The sequence below is a fragment of the Corvus hawaiiensis genome, chromosome 12 (assembly GCF_020740725.1).
Source record: "Corvus hawaiiensis isolate bCorHaw1 chromosome 12, bCorHaw1.pri.cur, whole genome shotgun sequence".
Taxonomy (NCBI): domain Eukaryota; kingdom Metazoa; phylum Chordata; class Aves; order Passeriformes; family Corvidae; genus Corvus; species Corvus hawaiiensis.
This window is the reverse complement of record NC_063224.1, coordinates 16,257,097-16,272,772: the sequence shown is the minus strand read 5'-3', so window position 1 is coordinate 16,272,772 and position 15,676 is coordinate 16,257,097. Positions and strand designations below refer to the sequence as shown.

The following is a 15,676-nucleotide window of genomic DNA, read 5'->3' as shown; positions in this document are numbered from 1 at the left end:
TCCCTAAAATCTATAGTAGTGGCACTAGTCAGGTGACACTTCTTGAACTTTTGCTTAATCAAGTTTTGTATCATCCCTTCTACTTTTTGCCCAGGTTGTACATGTAAAAATGAGAGGTCTATTGTTGGAGTAAAAGCTTCTCTGGACCCAGGCCCAGAAGGAAGCTAAAGCACAGGGGTTGAATTAAAACCTTTAGATATGCAGAGATACATGAATTCTCACCAAATTGAAATAGAAATATAGATTTTTAACTTTTATAATTAAGCACCTCAAACACTGAAAAGCTGCAGCAAAGAAACCTTAAAACACAGTTCTTACTGCAGCAGTGTTACCTTTTCACTGAATTATTTACTTTAGACAAAATATAGATAGAATTATACTGTTCCCATTTTTTAGATCGAGTGTTCACATGAACAATAAGAGCTGATAGAAACTGTACACACAAATCTGTGTAATACCTGTGTAACACTTGTGTAAGGCTTATGACTGTTAGAATTAGACCAGGATAGGTTAAGGAAAGGAAAACTAGAATAGTGTGTTAATTTCATTGGTCAATTAACAAATATAATCCACACTTCTCTAAGAAAAAAATTAATTAAAAGAAACTAGAATTAGAAGAAGCAGCTGTTTTCTGCCTGCTGTTGCTGCCATTGCTGCTTGGCTTTATCACGTAACCCCCTTGAACTCTGCCTTCAAGAAAGCTGTGAGACTATGAAATAAAGAACTCAGCAGAACAGCAGCCTCCTCTGCTCTCTTACCCTGCTCCGAGAAGGAAGGGTATCCAACAGTCTATAATGAATGAATTTTTTTTAACAGCAGTTCTGTCTGATTTTCTTCTGTGTTCTGTAGATATCTCAGAATCCCACAGATTAGCTCTGGGAACTGCCAGCAGTGATGCACACTTACAGGTCCTGCTCCTTCACACAGATTTACAAAGTTCAGCACAGACTATTCCAGCTCATTTCTGGGCAGTTTGCAGGTAACACCTGGGAAATCTGTGATTTAGAGTGCTTTGCACAGGGAAAACAGGATGAACTAAAGAAACTAACATTTTCTATAGAGAGATCCTTCCCCTGCTTTCCCTCATCTCAAAAAACACCAACCAACATTACACAAACTGCAAAACTTCAACAGCAAAGAGCCTGACTGAATCTAAGGATGTTCCTTTGTTTACATTTTTAGCTTCAATAGGAAGTTACTTACTCTGCCTGATTTCTCTATCACACACCCTACTCCTCAGTAGCTGCGCAAAGCAATCCTGTATGTGCTGCTGTATTCACCTGTCAGTTCCTCAGCCAGCTGAAGAAAAGAAAATTGATAAAAATGTCAACTATCTTAAAACTGTATTTACCTGAGATTCCGAAAGGCAACAATTACAGCTGCTACTGTCAGAAGGAAGAGAACAAATCCGTAGGCGTAAAAAAGCAATGTACTGGAGAGTCTTGAAAAAGTATTTAGAGGTAGTAATCCAAAGGCTTCTTCACAAAGATACAGGTTAGCATCAAAATCTCTAAAAAAAAAATTAAAAATCCTTGTTCATGATGTAATTCATTAATTGATGTCAAAAAGATCCAAGTTTCTTTTTTCCCCAAGAAATTATAAAGTCATAGTTGTGCAGATTATTCTTAGGGCAAGTATGACAAAAAGGAAGTAAAACTCAGTGATTTATTATACACATTTGAAATAAGAACAACGTGAAGGCTTCAATTAAGGAAGTCAAACAAAAAAGCAAAACTGCAGCTAAATAGTACCTTGTTGCTCCAAATCCAAATTTTGCTTTCAGGAATTTGAATATATGCTCATCTGACTCAAGATTAAGAATTTTCTACAAAGTGGGGAAAGAGAAAGGAAATTGTATTTTAAATATCAAAAATGTCACACAGTAAATAGCATTTTTTGTCATATAAACGAGACTGTAAAGCAACACGGGCTTACTAAGATGAGCGCTTTGCAATCAAAGAAACAGTCAGTTTTAACTCCATTTATTGTAAAGAAAATTCAATTAAAAACTTTGCAAATTCTCAGCAGTACAGATCTACAGCTGTTATAAAGTTACCAACTATCTGGTGTTAACTTATGAAGTTTTCAAATCCATATATCAAAGATTAGCAAAACGACCTTTAATTTATAAAATACAGTTTTTGAAGTGCAGAGAAATCTCACTGCAGTTTTTATTTAATGATATTATTGTAGACAGCTAACAAATAGCTTTTAACGTAATATAACTTTTAACTTTTTATATTAAAAATTATTTGCCTACCTTAATGAATTTATTTATTAGGAGAGTCAAGCACAAGACTAGTAGAACATGGAGGATAAGTTTCCCAAGCCTATTAAGCAAGCCACCCTTTTTTAGGTTTTTCTACAAAGAAGAAAACATTAGTATTTCAGTCTTTTTTTAATATATTTAGAACAAAAGCATCACAGGCTATTTGAAACAGGTGATCTTCTAGTCCCGAGCAGCACCAAATTTGTACTAAGGTCATGTAAGCAAAAATAGATACAGAGCCAAGTACCCAGAATAAAGATACATTTCTTGCACAAAACTGAAGGGACAAATCGTAACTGTGATCTGGCAGAGTTTTGGAAGCAGCACAACAGCCTTCCTTTGGCAGTGGCCCTATTGTACTTATAGAACTTATTCTCCTAATTTCCATAATACTGTGTGCCTTTTGAAATACCTACTCATTACACCTTCCACCAAAACATGGCAAAGGTATCTTCTGGCTCTGTCAGCTGATAGGATTTTGAGCACTTTTCCATGTACAAGCTCCAGATCCAGATGAGCTGCTCACAGGCAAATGGGAATAGGTGCAGACAACAGGAATGGCCCTGCAAATTCCTTTCTTGTAGTCAGAGGCTGTCACCAGTGCCAGAATCAGAAAAAAGAGAACTGTAACTACAGCAAAAAACCCCTAATCTTTGAAAGGAACAATGGATTTCAGGAAGCTGAACTAGACACGAGCCTAGTTGTCCTAGTTGTTACTGGTTATTTTGTTGGAGGCAGATCCATAAATTCAAGGCAAGTCCTGCTGAAACAGTGTAAAGTCCATTTACGCAATTTTTTTTCAGGATCCAAACTGCAGCTTGCACAATAATTAATGTTAACAGCAATCATGGAATTATAATGTCTGATGTGCTTGGTAAAGCTGCAGTTAGTGTAATGGAATTCATTATTTGATCAGGCAATGTTTGGGTTGCTGTATGCTACAGTAATTCCTCTAATTAGTATTAGTAAATGAAAATTATAATGCATTTAAATTACTTATTTACACACACACACACACACAAATATATATAAATACTCTATTTAGTACTACATAAATATTTTGATACCTACCTGGATTGTTCTTGCTATTAAGACAGAAACATTGAAACTTATCAGTAATGATCCAAGAATCATAGAATTGAAGAACTGTAGGACACAGACCAGCAGTAATCCAGAAATCTGAATGATATAAAGCCATGTAACCTGTAACAATAATGAGTTTTTTATGTCTAGAAAACCCTACAGTCATAGCTGCTTTTCTCTCAATATGCTTTATAATTTATTTCAACATCAATTATTTTTGCAAAGAACATATCATCTTGCAGTAAATCATTAAAGGCATTACTATATCCTTTTTCTATTTATGTCCTGAACTATACTTCGGTTAATATTTTATGCCCATTTTATACCCAAAGAAGCCTGATCCTACAGTCAAGCAGATAAAGTAAATAACTGCACTTGGAGGAAAATATTAATTACTTAATATTTGGAAGATGTTTTTATTTTCTTTCGTCCAGCAAGTGTTTCTGTAGCCTCTGAGATGTTCGTTATGACTAATGAGTTATTGCTCAGTGCAGTTCAGCAATCCAACATCACCTGCCTTCTTAAACTTTGCAGTAATAGTTCAGTATAATCCCTTTCAGGTTACGCTAAACTATTATCAGTGTTCAGCTCAATGTAAACACTAAACCCCAGCTGATTTTCTGATACATTGGTACCAAAACATACATTTCACCTCACACAAAGATCCCGAGTTGCATTGTCTTACTGCAGTGGTGTAAATCAATACCAAAGAGCCCAACAAACTCCAGCACTTCTAAGTAGAGCTCTTTTGAAAATTAGTACAGACTAAGAGTGGTGTGGTAAGTCTGTTTTGGTATAACTCAGGATGAAGCTGGTAATTTGCTGACTTTTAAGGTAGCTGACCAGTCACATTAAATGTTGACTTGAGCTTGCAGTTGCAGATATAATGAAGAGTTCAGAAACTTAAGTAAGCCACATTTATCTTTACATGCAGCCACCATACTCATTTCAGTTAAATTAATACAATCAATAAAGTTCAAGTCTGCTTCAAATTTAAAATGAATTTACATGAATTACTCTTCATCCTCCTGTAACCTCTTCTAAAGTTAAAACCTTCTTCAACCATTGCAAGCTTTTGCCATGCCTGAAATGATCTTGGTAGAATTTCACAGCAATGTTAATGTCAAAGACAGTGTTTTTTATCTTCTGCAGTACATTTCTGTTTTGTAAGATTGACTGTCAATGATCCTTGACCTTCTTAGTAAGACTTGTTTTATTTTTTGGCTTATCCAGCTCAGCAACGCAGCAGGGGCAATGCTGTTATTTTGTGGTGAATGTCAATGTAGGCAAGACAATTGCTTCTCCCCAGCAAACTGGTGTTCTGCTTCCCCCTCCTTGTGGTACTGAGCTTGCCCCTGACTGGCAAACAAGGATGCACAATGCTTGAGGCAAAATTCATACACTGCTATGACTTCAGCTTACACAAAGATTTCTTGTGGTACTTTTTTCTTCTGGCAACTTCAGGAGGCCACACTAAAGCTGTGGTATCAGATCAACTGTTAGGATGATGTTTAGAAGTGTCAAATAGTGTCTGAGAAAAAGTAGACAAAAATAAAATAGACATGGACTACATAAAGTGGGAAAAAAAATCAGAAATGGTGTTTTGATCCTTCATTTTTACACTTGCAGGATTCAAAGCACAAGGCACACTGTACAATCTGTATTACTCTGGGCATCAAGGCCACTGGTTAGGAAAATACCTTCAAGACTTTTGGTTTTATGAAGGCAAAAAGCCAAAAGCAGGTTATTTCCAAACAGAAAGTTACCTTTGCTGTGGGAAGCATGTCCAAGCAGTCCAGTATGAATAATGCCAATGCTTGTATTAGCATCATAAACTGGTTAAATTGCCAAGTCAGGCTAAAGAGAAATGTTGCTATGAATACAGCCGTAAGTGTAAGTCTCTGGAAGGAGGGAACAAAGTTTTATTTAACTTTATCATTTCCTTCATTGAAACACAAACATCAAGCAAAAAGAACCCCCAACAAACCCAACCAAAACCCACCTTAATTTGGTTTTATTTTAAAACCACTTTTAAAACACTGAGTTTTCTAACTGCAGTAACAACTTAGAGGATAACAAACATTTTTTTGACTTAGAAATTCTTGACTTATGCCTATGGTTTATCACTGTAGTACCACTTGCAAGAAAACAGTGCGATCTCAGATAGTTTCAGCCTCCAGATTAAAATGCAATACGTGTTTTACTGTGGTATGAATAGCAGCTACTCGATCAAATGGAGGACCAGTAACTTAAGAACTGTTGGTCAAAGAAACTGTTATCATCCATTTGCTTTAATTCTTGCAGATCAGGACAGTTTTCTGTTACTAATTTTATTGAGTCATACTTGTCAGAAATACTCACTTCTTGAACAGGCTGTAAATGAGTTCTGAGTAGGTACGTGATGGCTGCTATCTGAACAGCAAAGAACGGCAGTGCCCAGTTCTCTCTTAAAGGAATGGTGAATTCTACCCTTGTAGTATCTACTCTGTACAAAACAAAGAGTTTCACAAATTTCAAATCAAGAAAAAGCTCGGTGAGAGAGCTTGCAATGACAGGCATCTTTGTGCTATTTTAACTCCTTATTTATAAAAATGGAGGCTCTACACTCCAGTTCCTTCAACACGACTGGCTCTGAAAATAAATGAGGTTCTGCAAGTTATCCATAGTTTCTGCATCTCAAATGATGTACTTAATCTTCACTAACTGTAAAAAAATATACTATGGATTACATCTTATTTATGAAGCACATCTTGGATAATTTAGAAACAAAAAAACAAACCCCAAACTAAAAGCACTCCCAAAATCCAGCATGTGCATTTCCCCACCACAGGTCATTTCACTTCAATTTTTGGTTTACAAATGTACATATAAGAATATAAACAGAATATAATCTTCACTGTGATCCCAATGCTCTGAGTAGTTTGAACACAGCTAAATTGGTTACGAGCTTCTGGTCATTTTTTGAAGCTTTTGAACATCAGAAATACACGATGGAAGAATTCCCTAAAGAATGGTCATCTGCAAAACCTGAATTAAAGTTAAAAACAAAAAATAATTCTCTTTTTCCTGGTGTAGAGAAAATATTTGCTAAAAAGGAACGTAAGCAACGTATCAGACGTGCTTAGCTGGAGGAAAGAAGTGTCTAAATGGAGTTACTCAGTAGCCTCAGATGTACTTCATCTGGACAGAAAGTCTTTATCCAAATCCATTCCATGCACTTATTCTATTGCATAAAGGAGAATAAGCTCTCATTGTTCACCAATTATTAGAAAAGATGGACAAATTTGCTCTAAAAATTCTGTAAATGGAGAAGATGACCTCATAAAAGAAATGTGTGAAATACTGTACATTGCACATGGCTTTTAATTACTTTCGTATTTGGAGGAAGAAACATCTTGCCTCCATACACGTATAATTATTCTGTAGTGGATGTGCTTGCAGATAAATTCCTTTAGAGCTGCTCATTAACATATCAAACATTTCTAGTAGAACCAAGACTGTACTTTTATCTTCTTGATTAATTTACAGGTAACAGCCTATGTCACCAGTCTTAGCTTCATGCCAGCAGCTTATTTCTGGCATAAAGCCAGTTCTTAGGTTTTTATCTCCAAATTGATAATTCTTCAAGTGATAAAGCATTAGAACAGCTCAATTACCATCTTTTTTTTTCTGTGAGTGTTAGTGCAGATGTTGACAGGAATAAAGGGAGAGAGAAGCTGAACTTCTGATGAGCTGAGGTTGTGGAAGGAACCCCTGGAGGCTGGGTGTGAGGCAGTGAGGAGACACCTGAAGGGCTTACATGCAGATGTCTTTAACACCTAAGTGATCCTAGGCTGGAGAAGACAGGGTACATCACCTGGAGCTCCAGACACATCTGAAAGACTTAGTCCACTTTCAGAGACCAATTTAAGACAAAATTTTCTACTCAAACTTCCTGAAACTTTAAAAGCCCAGTTTGATATGTCAGCTCATTTCTGATTATTTTCTAATTATTTTGTGTTATTTCAACATTTTTTCCATTTCCTGGCTAACTGGAGAGAGGCCTTATAGTTTCATGTTTTGCCCAATTAATCATGTAGTTAAAGCTTTAATGCCTTACCTTTGAAACTAGGTACAATTTTAGAAAGATTGAATGTTTAATCTCACTTACCTGTTTGTAATATACCAGCATGCTGCCAACAACCCTGAAAGCCATGTTCCACTAAGAAGCCAGCTTGTTACATACAGAGCAATGACATAAACTGCCTGAAGTCCAAACAAAGTGTAGATATAAAAATAAACAGGCTCTAGGTATTGCTGTAAAACACAAGAATACTGATGTTGACATTAAAACACTCACGGGGCAGGGATTATACTTAGTATGAATTAGGTTTTGCTTTTACAAATTAAAAAGGTATCAGGAATATTTCTAATTAGAAAATATCTACAAAAGGGAGCTATGATTCACTGCGCAATCTTCAAAATGCACTTACAATCTAAAGCCATAAATAAATGCCTACCTGAATTGGAAGAATCCTATACAGAATGCTGAGAAACACCTCCTGGTAAACATTCATTCTTTCAAGTATGTTAATTGTCCTCACAGATTCAGTTTTATTGTCATATACTAAACCATGTAAACCTTAATGATAAAGAGAAATTGAAATAGGAGATTGTCATTTTCCCCCTCCATCTTCATTTGAACAGTGAATAACTTTTTCAAAGGTATTTTAGGATCTCTCATCAGAAACTGCAAACTTTGAGTCAACGATTCAGAACACATTACCTCTGAATCAACATGACCTTCTGAGGCCTTCAGTCTCCCTGCTTCAAATGTGACTCACAGTGCTAATTCAAGTACCATATATTTAGTAATGTATAAAACATTTATTTTTATACTTCCATCCCCAGCACAGAATCTGTGGTACATTCTGGATCCTGAGAACTGTTCTTGGCACTGCTTTGATCACAGGTGAAGTTAATATTGAAAAACATGTAGTATAAGTAAAATTTCTAGGGAGAAACAGCTAAATATCTAGAAAACATGAGACTGTCACAGAAAGCCTGATCACTGTATATGATTTCCTTGAAAGCTGCTCCTGTGTCACTTACTGTCCAGGAAAACGGCAAAAAACATTGCCCCTTTCCCACAAATAGCTCATAGTTCAAATTAAACAACAGAAGAAAGAAATGGAAGTAATAAACTGAATAAACCAGCAAGCTGGAACCTCAACAGATATGAAAGTTGTCCCTCAAAGTGATTGCCTTCATCAGCTCATGAAGGTGTGGCACAGAAACCGATGCATTATTGTGAAATTTATTATGTCCATAACTTAGTGGCTCCCTGACATATGAACAGAATAAATCTGTCTCCAGTACAACTGTTACACTATCTTTCATAGTTATGGTATGCCTTGTTCTCAATTATATTTGGAAAAAAGCCCCAACCAAACCTAAAAATAGCTGCAAAACTTACTTTACAGTTTACAATACCTTGCTGTATGGAAGCAGCCTGAATCATCTGTTTGTAGTAGGAATAATAAAGTCCACACTCAGTTCTGAATGAAATTTCTCTTTCAACCTCCTGCAAGTGAAGTTCAATAGTAAATTCACTTTCCATTTCCTTTTCACCATCATCCAAAGCTGCCTTCAACTCAAATTCTTGCTGCACCAGGGAAACCAACCTCCAGAGAGGCTTCAGTCTTTGGGTTTCTTATTCTACACAACTTACTTCAACTAAAGGTAAAAATACATGGACAAATTAGGGTGAGAGGCAAATGGCTGGGGTGTAAATGACTCTTTTAACTGGAGAAATGTACGTGCTTTTTGTGATTCTGATATGCTGCTTGGAAATATTTTGGCTATTTCACTACTTTTTTGTAATGTGACAAGCTTAGATGGGCACAGAGGCCCACAGCTGGACTGTAAAGCTGCATACCCTTGCTTTGTGCATTTAACCTTTTCTTCCAGAAGTAGTTATCCCATTGGGTTCCACGGCTTTGCCAGCTTAAGGCTCAATTAATTCAGTGTGCTATATGGGGGCTGCACCATAATGCCAGGGACATTTCAGCTGGCAGGGGATGCTGCTGCCCACTTGTTCAACACTGCTTCTTGCAGGAAGCCAGCTGTCATCGCTCTCACTCTTAAATTACAGGTGAAAGGAAAAGGGACTCTTTACTTGGCTTTAGTGCTAGGTGAACTTCTTATTTTTAATTTTAAAATGTTCAAATTATTTAAACGAGGTGCACTTCAAACCAAGTACATTCCAAACTATCCCTTTTTCTTGGCTGATATTGCAGCAGATGGAGTCTAGTGAGATCTGAAAGCTCTTTGCTTTGGAATGCACTTCCTTTTGTTACCTCATTAGTTGTGAAGACCTAACGAAATTTAACAAATCCACAATGCTGGGCAACCACACTTAAACAAGATTGCAAGAACAACCAGTCTGAAGAGAACTAACAGACATCTTATACAGAATTATTCTATTATTAGTGATCTTTTTAGTAGTTTGTATAATAACATCCCAGCAAATGTATCTCCTAAGCAGTAAGTTATAAAAGGTCTCTACCCACTTAAAGGAAGTTTATACTGAGATTTGAAAATCCAGTGAAATCCCTGTATGTGGTATATGCAAGTCACAAAAAAATTTATGTGATTTCTAAAAATAACCTTGGAAATCCATCTTTCTTTACAAAAGAATGTTACTGAAATATCAGAATATTACTTCTTCAGAGACTCTTATGAATGCCATTCTGGTTAATGCAACCTTGCGCAGAACCCCAAGACTTTCATCTTCCTCATACAGTCCCAACTCTTTTGCTGGAGCAGAATCAATTCTATTTCAGACCTAAGATAAAGCTAGATAAAAAAATCATGTTCTTCTTTTCTGTACTGCCCATTATAGGTTCTTATCTCAAAGCATGTGTTTTATTGAAGTCAACTGTTGACAAACCAATATTAGTTCTGGTCTGAGAAAAGTCAACAGATAAAAGCACAAGTGATTCAATCTAAGTTCACCATTAAACTCTCCAGCTGCCCTATGACATATAAACCATCATTATACCAGAAGTCACAGACTTGGCAAAATGAGAGTCCTGAATTTTGAACAAGCTCTAGTTTCAAATTCACCACTACTGAAAAGTTTTCTAATGCCAAAAAGTGGCTGACTCTTAAATGCTCATAAAGTAAAAAAAAAAAAAAAACAGAGAATGCTAACATTTGGAATTTATTAAGGGGGAGAGAGGAGTCACAGAGGGGGATCTAATTAGCAAAAATGCATTCAAACATGATTAATTTGTAATCCTGGCACCAGCTGTATTCAACCAAATGCTATACTTTATGAGACAAACACTAGTGAGTTTTACATCTGTTTCACGCTAAGATAACATCTGTTTTATTCACTCAAAATACTTTTCCAGTTCTACAGCAATTTATACTTTTCCTGGCATTCCATGTCAATAAAAACACACAGACTTATGGGTAAACATTGTAAGAGCACATGCTTATCTGTCTGTATATTCACTTTGTGAGGTTTTAACAAAGAAGTTACCACTATTCCAAGGGAAAAATAAAGAACACTGTCCTCTGGGACACACAGAGAGCTGTATATTATTTCAATTTATGCAATTGTATCCTAATAATATTCACAACCAAGGACTTTCTCTCAAGGGCAGTGCAAAATTCTAGAGCTTAGGATTCCTCAAACTCCTTAAGCAACTCCTTCAGAATGCTGAGCAAGCAGCCAAAGTCTGAATTTGAGTTTTTCTATAAATATTGAGCATAAATAAAGCTCCAATTACTTTTCTTTTTTTGACATAGCTAAAACAAAATTTGTGTAATTGAAACTATTTATTAGCTTTTCAATTTAAGACCAGGAAGATTTGAAAATCTTCTTAAGTGTACAAGTAGAAACTCAACACACAGCTGCTGTCAACGTTCCCAGTTGAGAACAAGCCTTCAGCAAATGTATTTAATCCTTGGACATCGCTCCTGGCTGGTTAACCTCAAGCCCATCTGTTTGAATGGCACGTTCCAGATCAGACTTCTGATCCACAGTAAAAGTACCCCTAACACCTCAACAGGCACTTCTGTGGAGAAGTACTACCAAAGTCCCGGACTGCCCTCCTTCCCTTCATGCCTGAGCATTCCCTTTGTACAGTTCTCATTACCCGTTTCCCCGCCTTTCTTCATCAAATCATTGAATGTTTGGGGTTGGAAGGGACCTTAAAGCCCATCCAGTGCCACGCCCTGCACTATCTCAGGTTTCTCCAAGCCTGTACAACCTGGCCTTGGACACCTCCAGGAATGGGGTAGACACAGCTTCTCTGGGCAAAAATCTTTGTTTTGTATTCAAAATGTGAAGAGGGAAAATACGAGCATATCACAGACTAAATCCTGGCATTTTTATCCTGAAAGACTTACAATCTTATATTTTTATTCCTGACTTCCTGCAAGCAGCAATTTTATTAAAGGAAAAATCAATAACAGTATCTAAATGCTTACTCAGAAGGGGAGAAGAAGAAATAAATGTCTGAAGTTTATCTGTTTTTCTTACAGTATTAATTTGCTATGTGGCCTTGGCTCATTCCTGTTCAAAGTTTCTTCAGAATTTGCAGTTGAACAAGCAATGCAATGGCTGACAGGAGAGGTGGCCCCCCATTTTGTTATTTTCATAGCAGATTCTGTTCCTAAAAGATGCTACACTGGAGGGGCAGCCACTAAACTGCTACTGAAAACCACTGAAAATAGACAAGCCATTTCAGATGTGTTATGCCAGAACATTTACAGAAAACTGAGAAAGGATTTTTGGATAACAAATCTGTTTTGACTTTCACCATCACAAACAGAAATGCTTGCTGGTTTAATGTATATGAGTAGGGATTCAAAATTTTTTCTTCAAAATTATTTGATCAAGGTAAGTGTTTATAACCTGTGATCCCTGCTGGAAGGGGACACAAACACAGCTTCCGACTAGGTGACGCCATTTGCTGAATCTTTTCTGTTTCCTTTTTTTTTTGGTCATTCTCTCAGGAAGTTTAAAAAAAAAAAAAAAAGGAGCAATTGTGTACCTCTTTCATTGCATAAACCACTTTTCAAGACGTGCTTTTTTCAGTTTTTCTGGTAAGAAAACAATTGTACATCTTTCTCCTGTGACCATGGCAAATTGATAATAGCAGGCACATTTACCAGCAAAGAAGAACAAGACTCACACACAGAGCAGCAGCTGAAATCAATGCACTGTTGAAAGCCATATTCAAAATACAGCAAAACAGTTTAACAACGACCAGACAGTTTTTCTAGTTGGGTGAACCATTGCTGGAAGACACCCAAAACAGAAATGGCTTTCGATGAATTGCAATTGAAATTACAGAAAAGCAATCACTGCAAGTGTGTGTGCAAGTTCTGACTCCAATTATTTAGGAGTTAGGAATCATGACTTTGCATAATGAACTCTTTCTACTTCCAATTTTTAGGGTTGAGTACAACTGCATACTTTTTAAATATGCAGTCACAGTGTTCATGTATCATTAGGGTCTTCAGAAAAAAAATTCCATCTTTTGCACCTAAAAGGTGCAGGTACAAACATCTGCCTGGTGCAAAAGTGTCAGAAAAACACTGCAGACCTGCTGCTGCTGCTGTACAATTAGAAGAGTACCTTCATGTAAAAGAAAAGATGACAAAACAAGTCTCCCATTACATCTCTAATTATTTAGTTGCTACACAGACCCTTCTGAGCATGAATTCTTATGATGTGACCAATAGTAGCTTATTGGATGAAAGGAATAAAGTTCAGGGGGATAATAAATTGTTATATAGTTTTTGTATCAGATTTCAGGAACATAAATCCACAAATCTGCCCCATTTGTAGCCAGTTTAGGGTGACTGAAGTTAGTAGTTCAAAATATATGGAAATAGAATTGATTTAGAATTTTTCTTTTCTATGCTGCAGAGCAGTGGTGATGCACTATGGTATTCCACAGGCATGGGGGTTAATAAAGCATTGGATGTGCATTTGTAGTACATCCATCTGTTCTATATATTATGTTTAATAAAAATAGAATGAAATCACCTTTGCATTTCACTAAGCAAGGCAATTGTGAAATTCTGGGGCAAAGATTATACTACAGTCTTCCCTTCTGAGAATCTGGGCAGGAGTATGAACTAAAATAAAACTTACTCTTTTCAAACTTTTTGAAAGTTCAGTTAATATTTGCAAAAATATATGCTTTGGCCAAACTATAAAATGTTAGAGAAAAAAGCAAACTTTCCACTTATTTTCCATGTAATTCCTTAGGGTCTTATCTTTCTTAGTATATACTGTGTGCTGTAATGACAAGATTAGCCAATTCAGAAGTGCTGAAAAACACGTATATACCCCTAGAGACCACACTCCTACACACAGGCACAGAGACATCTGTGTATTGTTTTACAGATATTGGGATGAGCCCGCCTGCCTCAGCTTTGCAGGAAATTTCAGACTCCTCACACAGTCTTCTCCTCCCATACTACTCCTAAAGCAGTATTTTGTTTAAAATTAGCACTGTAGCCCCATGCATTCTCTGGTAGAGATCACATCCCACTGAATAAGGGACACTGTGAGACCAGAGAGTATCTGCAGCTCTTTCTCCTTTAACCTGCTGGTAGATGAACTTAATGCTTTTTAAAATCTTTCCATCAAATTGGCTGAAATTGCTCTTGTTCCAGTGTTACTAGCTATCAATCACCTCTGTGGGATGAAATAAGAGCTACAGAGACAACAGAATCCAGACTACAAAAAACAAAGGGGGTTTATTTCAGTTTTGATATCTAGTGGCATTCTATTATACTTAAAATGAAAACAATCATTATCAAATGAAACAAGCGTTTCATCCACTGAGGGGATAACTTAATTACAAATACAGAATTGCTTATCTCAGTGAACTTTGTGCTCCTCTGGATCAGTCTGACAGAATAAAAAAGCTGTATCCATTATGTTCATACATTGCCACAAGCCCATGCCTGCTTGTACTTCAGTATATACAACACCTTGAAATTATTCACTGCTTGCTTTTGGAAGGAAAAGGCAAACCCAAGGCATACCTTCAATATACTGTGTACAATCTATCTGTATCATCAAGGGAAGATCGTGGTGGGTATGACACAGTACTGCATGTATAATACAACAGCAGTTGTTTCAGTAAATGCAAATTATTTGTATTAGGGGAATATAAATGTCTCTGCGACACAAAAAGTGTGTAGCATAGAAAAGACATATTGCAAGGCAACTATTCCAGTTAAATATATGTACTCTTTGAATAACACAATACACAGACCTAGCAGAATGAATTTTAGGCATTTGAAAGGGAAATGACTCACCTGTTCTTTTCTCTGGTTAAATTTAGCTATGGGTACAGCTGCATTATTTTCTCTGCAGTGATTCTAGGAAAAAACTAGTCAGTCCTGGGTCTTGGGAATGGTTGGGTTTACATCAGCGAATGGCTGAAATGTGTTTTGAGGTTTGCACATTTAGGATGACATTATATAAAATTAGTATTGAATACCAAGAGACTGTCCCTAAACTGTATTACAGTATCACAGTATAAATACAACTGAAGAATTGTGTGCCAGGATTTTGCATATTGTTTCTTCTAACTGTTGGTTCTTATTTTAATTTTAGATTGCTTTGGATAAAAGTAAGATGATTCTAGAAAAACATATAGTAAAATGTTGAAATTCTATTGTAGATAAAGATCAACATTTGGAAGAACCATTGCTACAACTCAGACAGGAGCTCTTCAGCAATATTTTTAGAGAAAAAATTGGGGACAGGTATTTATAGAACTGAGGAAGTACGGTGGGAAGGGAAGCACAGCTTTTTTTAAATTGAATTTTTAGAAAAGAAATATTCTGGTTTTGAGCAAGACAAATACATAAACAAATGAAATTTCATTTAATGCTCATATTAATGCTCCACAAAAGCACTGATGGAACTAGGAAAATGACTGTTACCTTGATATTGGAAAACCACAGGTCATTTTCATGCAGTGTAGCCACATAAACAGAAGTAAGAAGTCCAAGAGAGATGGCAAAAATTCCACCAACAGTTATTGAGAGTATGTTCCACAGCTTTCCACCTGTAGGATCTTGGAAGAAAAATATTTCAGTCTGTAATTGTGAAACACATAACTGAACCTATAGGGATTTTGGAAAGCCATTTATACATTGCCTATGCTAGCACAGTTCACATTCTCCAGGTAACAGGACACCTGGTTTTAACACATCTTTATGGAGATGTGTTTTTTATTTTCTATATAGGAAAATCAAGAGTATTTTATTTACATACAAAGTGAAATAAAGTGTGCCTCA

General features: G+C 36.4%; 1 protein-coding gene across 6 annotated transcripts in view; it reads right to left on the bottom strand.

Annotated features, from left to right (window-relative positions):
- The window catches only part of DPY19L3 (dpy-19 like C-mannosyltransferase 3), a 35,587-nt gene that overhangs the window by 17,229 nt on the left and 2,682 nt on the right, over positions 1–15,676 (bottom strand). For all 6 annotated transcript variants that reach the window (XR_007206458.1, XR_007206457.1, XM_048317135.1 and 3 more), the window contains exons 3-12: positions 15,320–15,453; positions 8,825–8,915; positions 7,852–7,973; positions 7,503–7,648; positions 5,714–5,837; positions 5,119–5,253; positions 3,341–3,472; positions 2,261–2,362; positions 1,752–1,825; positions 1,352–1,510 (exon numbers count right to left, since the gene is read on the bottom strand). Coding sequence is in view for 4 of the 6 variants with exons in the window: in XM_048317135.1 (XP_048173092.1) it covers positions 1,352–1,510; positions 1,752–1,825; positions 2,261–2,362; positions 3,341–3,472; positions 5,119–5,253; positions 5,714–5,837; positions 7,503–7,648; positions 7,852–7,973; positions 8,825–8,915; positions 15,320–15,453 (1,219 nt within the window). In the remaining 2 variants the exon portion in view is untranslated. The remainder of the gene's footprint in view (positions 1–1,351; positions 1,511–1,751; positions 1,826–2,260; positions 2,363–3,340; positions 3,473–5,118; positions 5,254–5,713; positions 5,838–7,502; positions 7,649–7,851; positions 7,974–8,824; positions 8,916–15,319; positions 15,454–15,676) is intronic.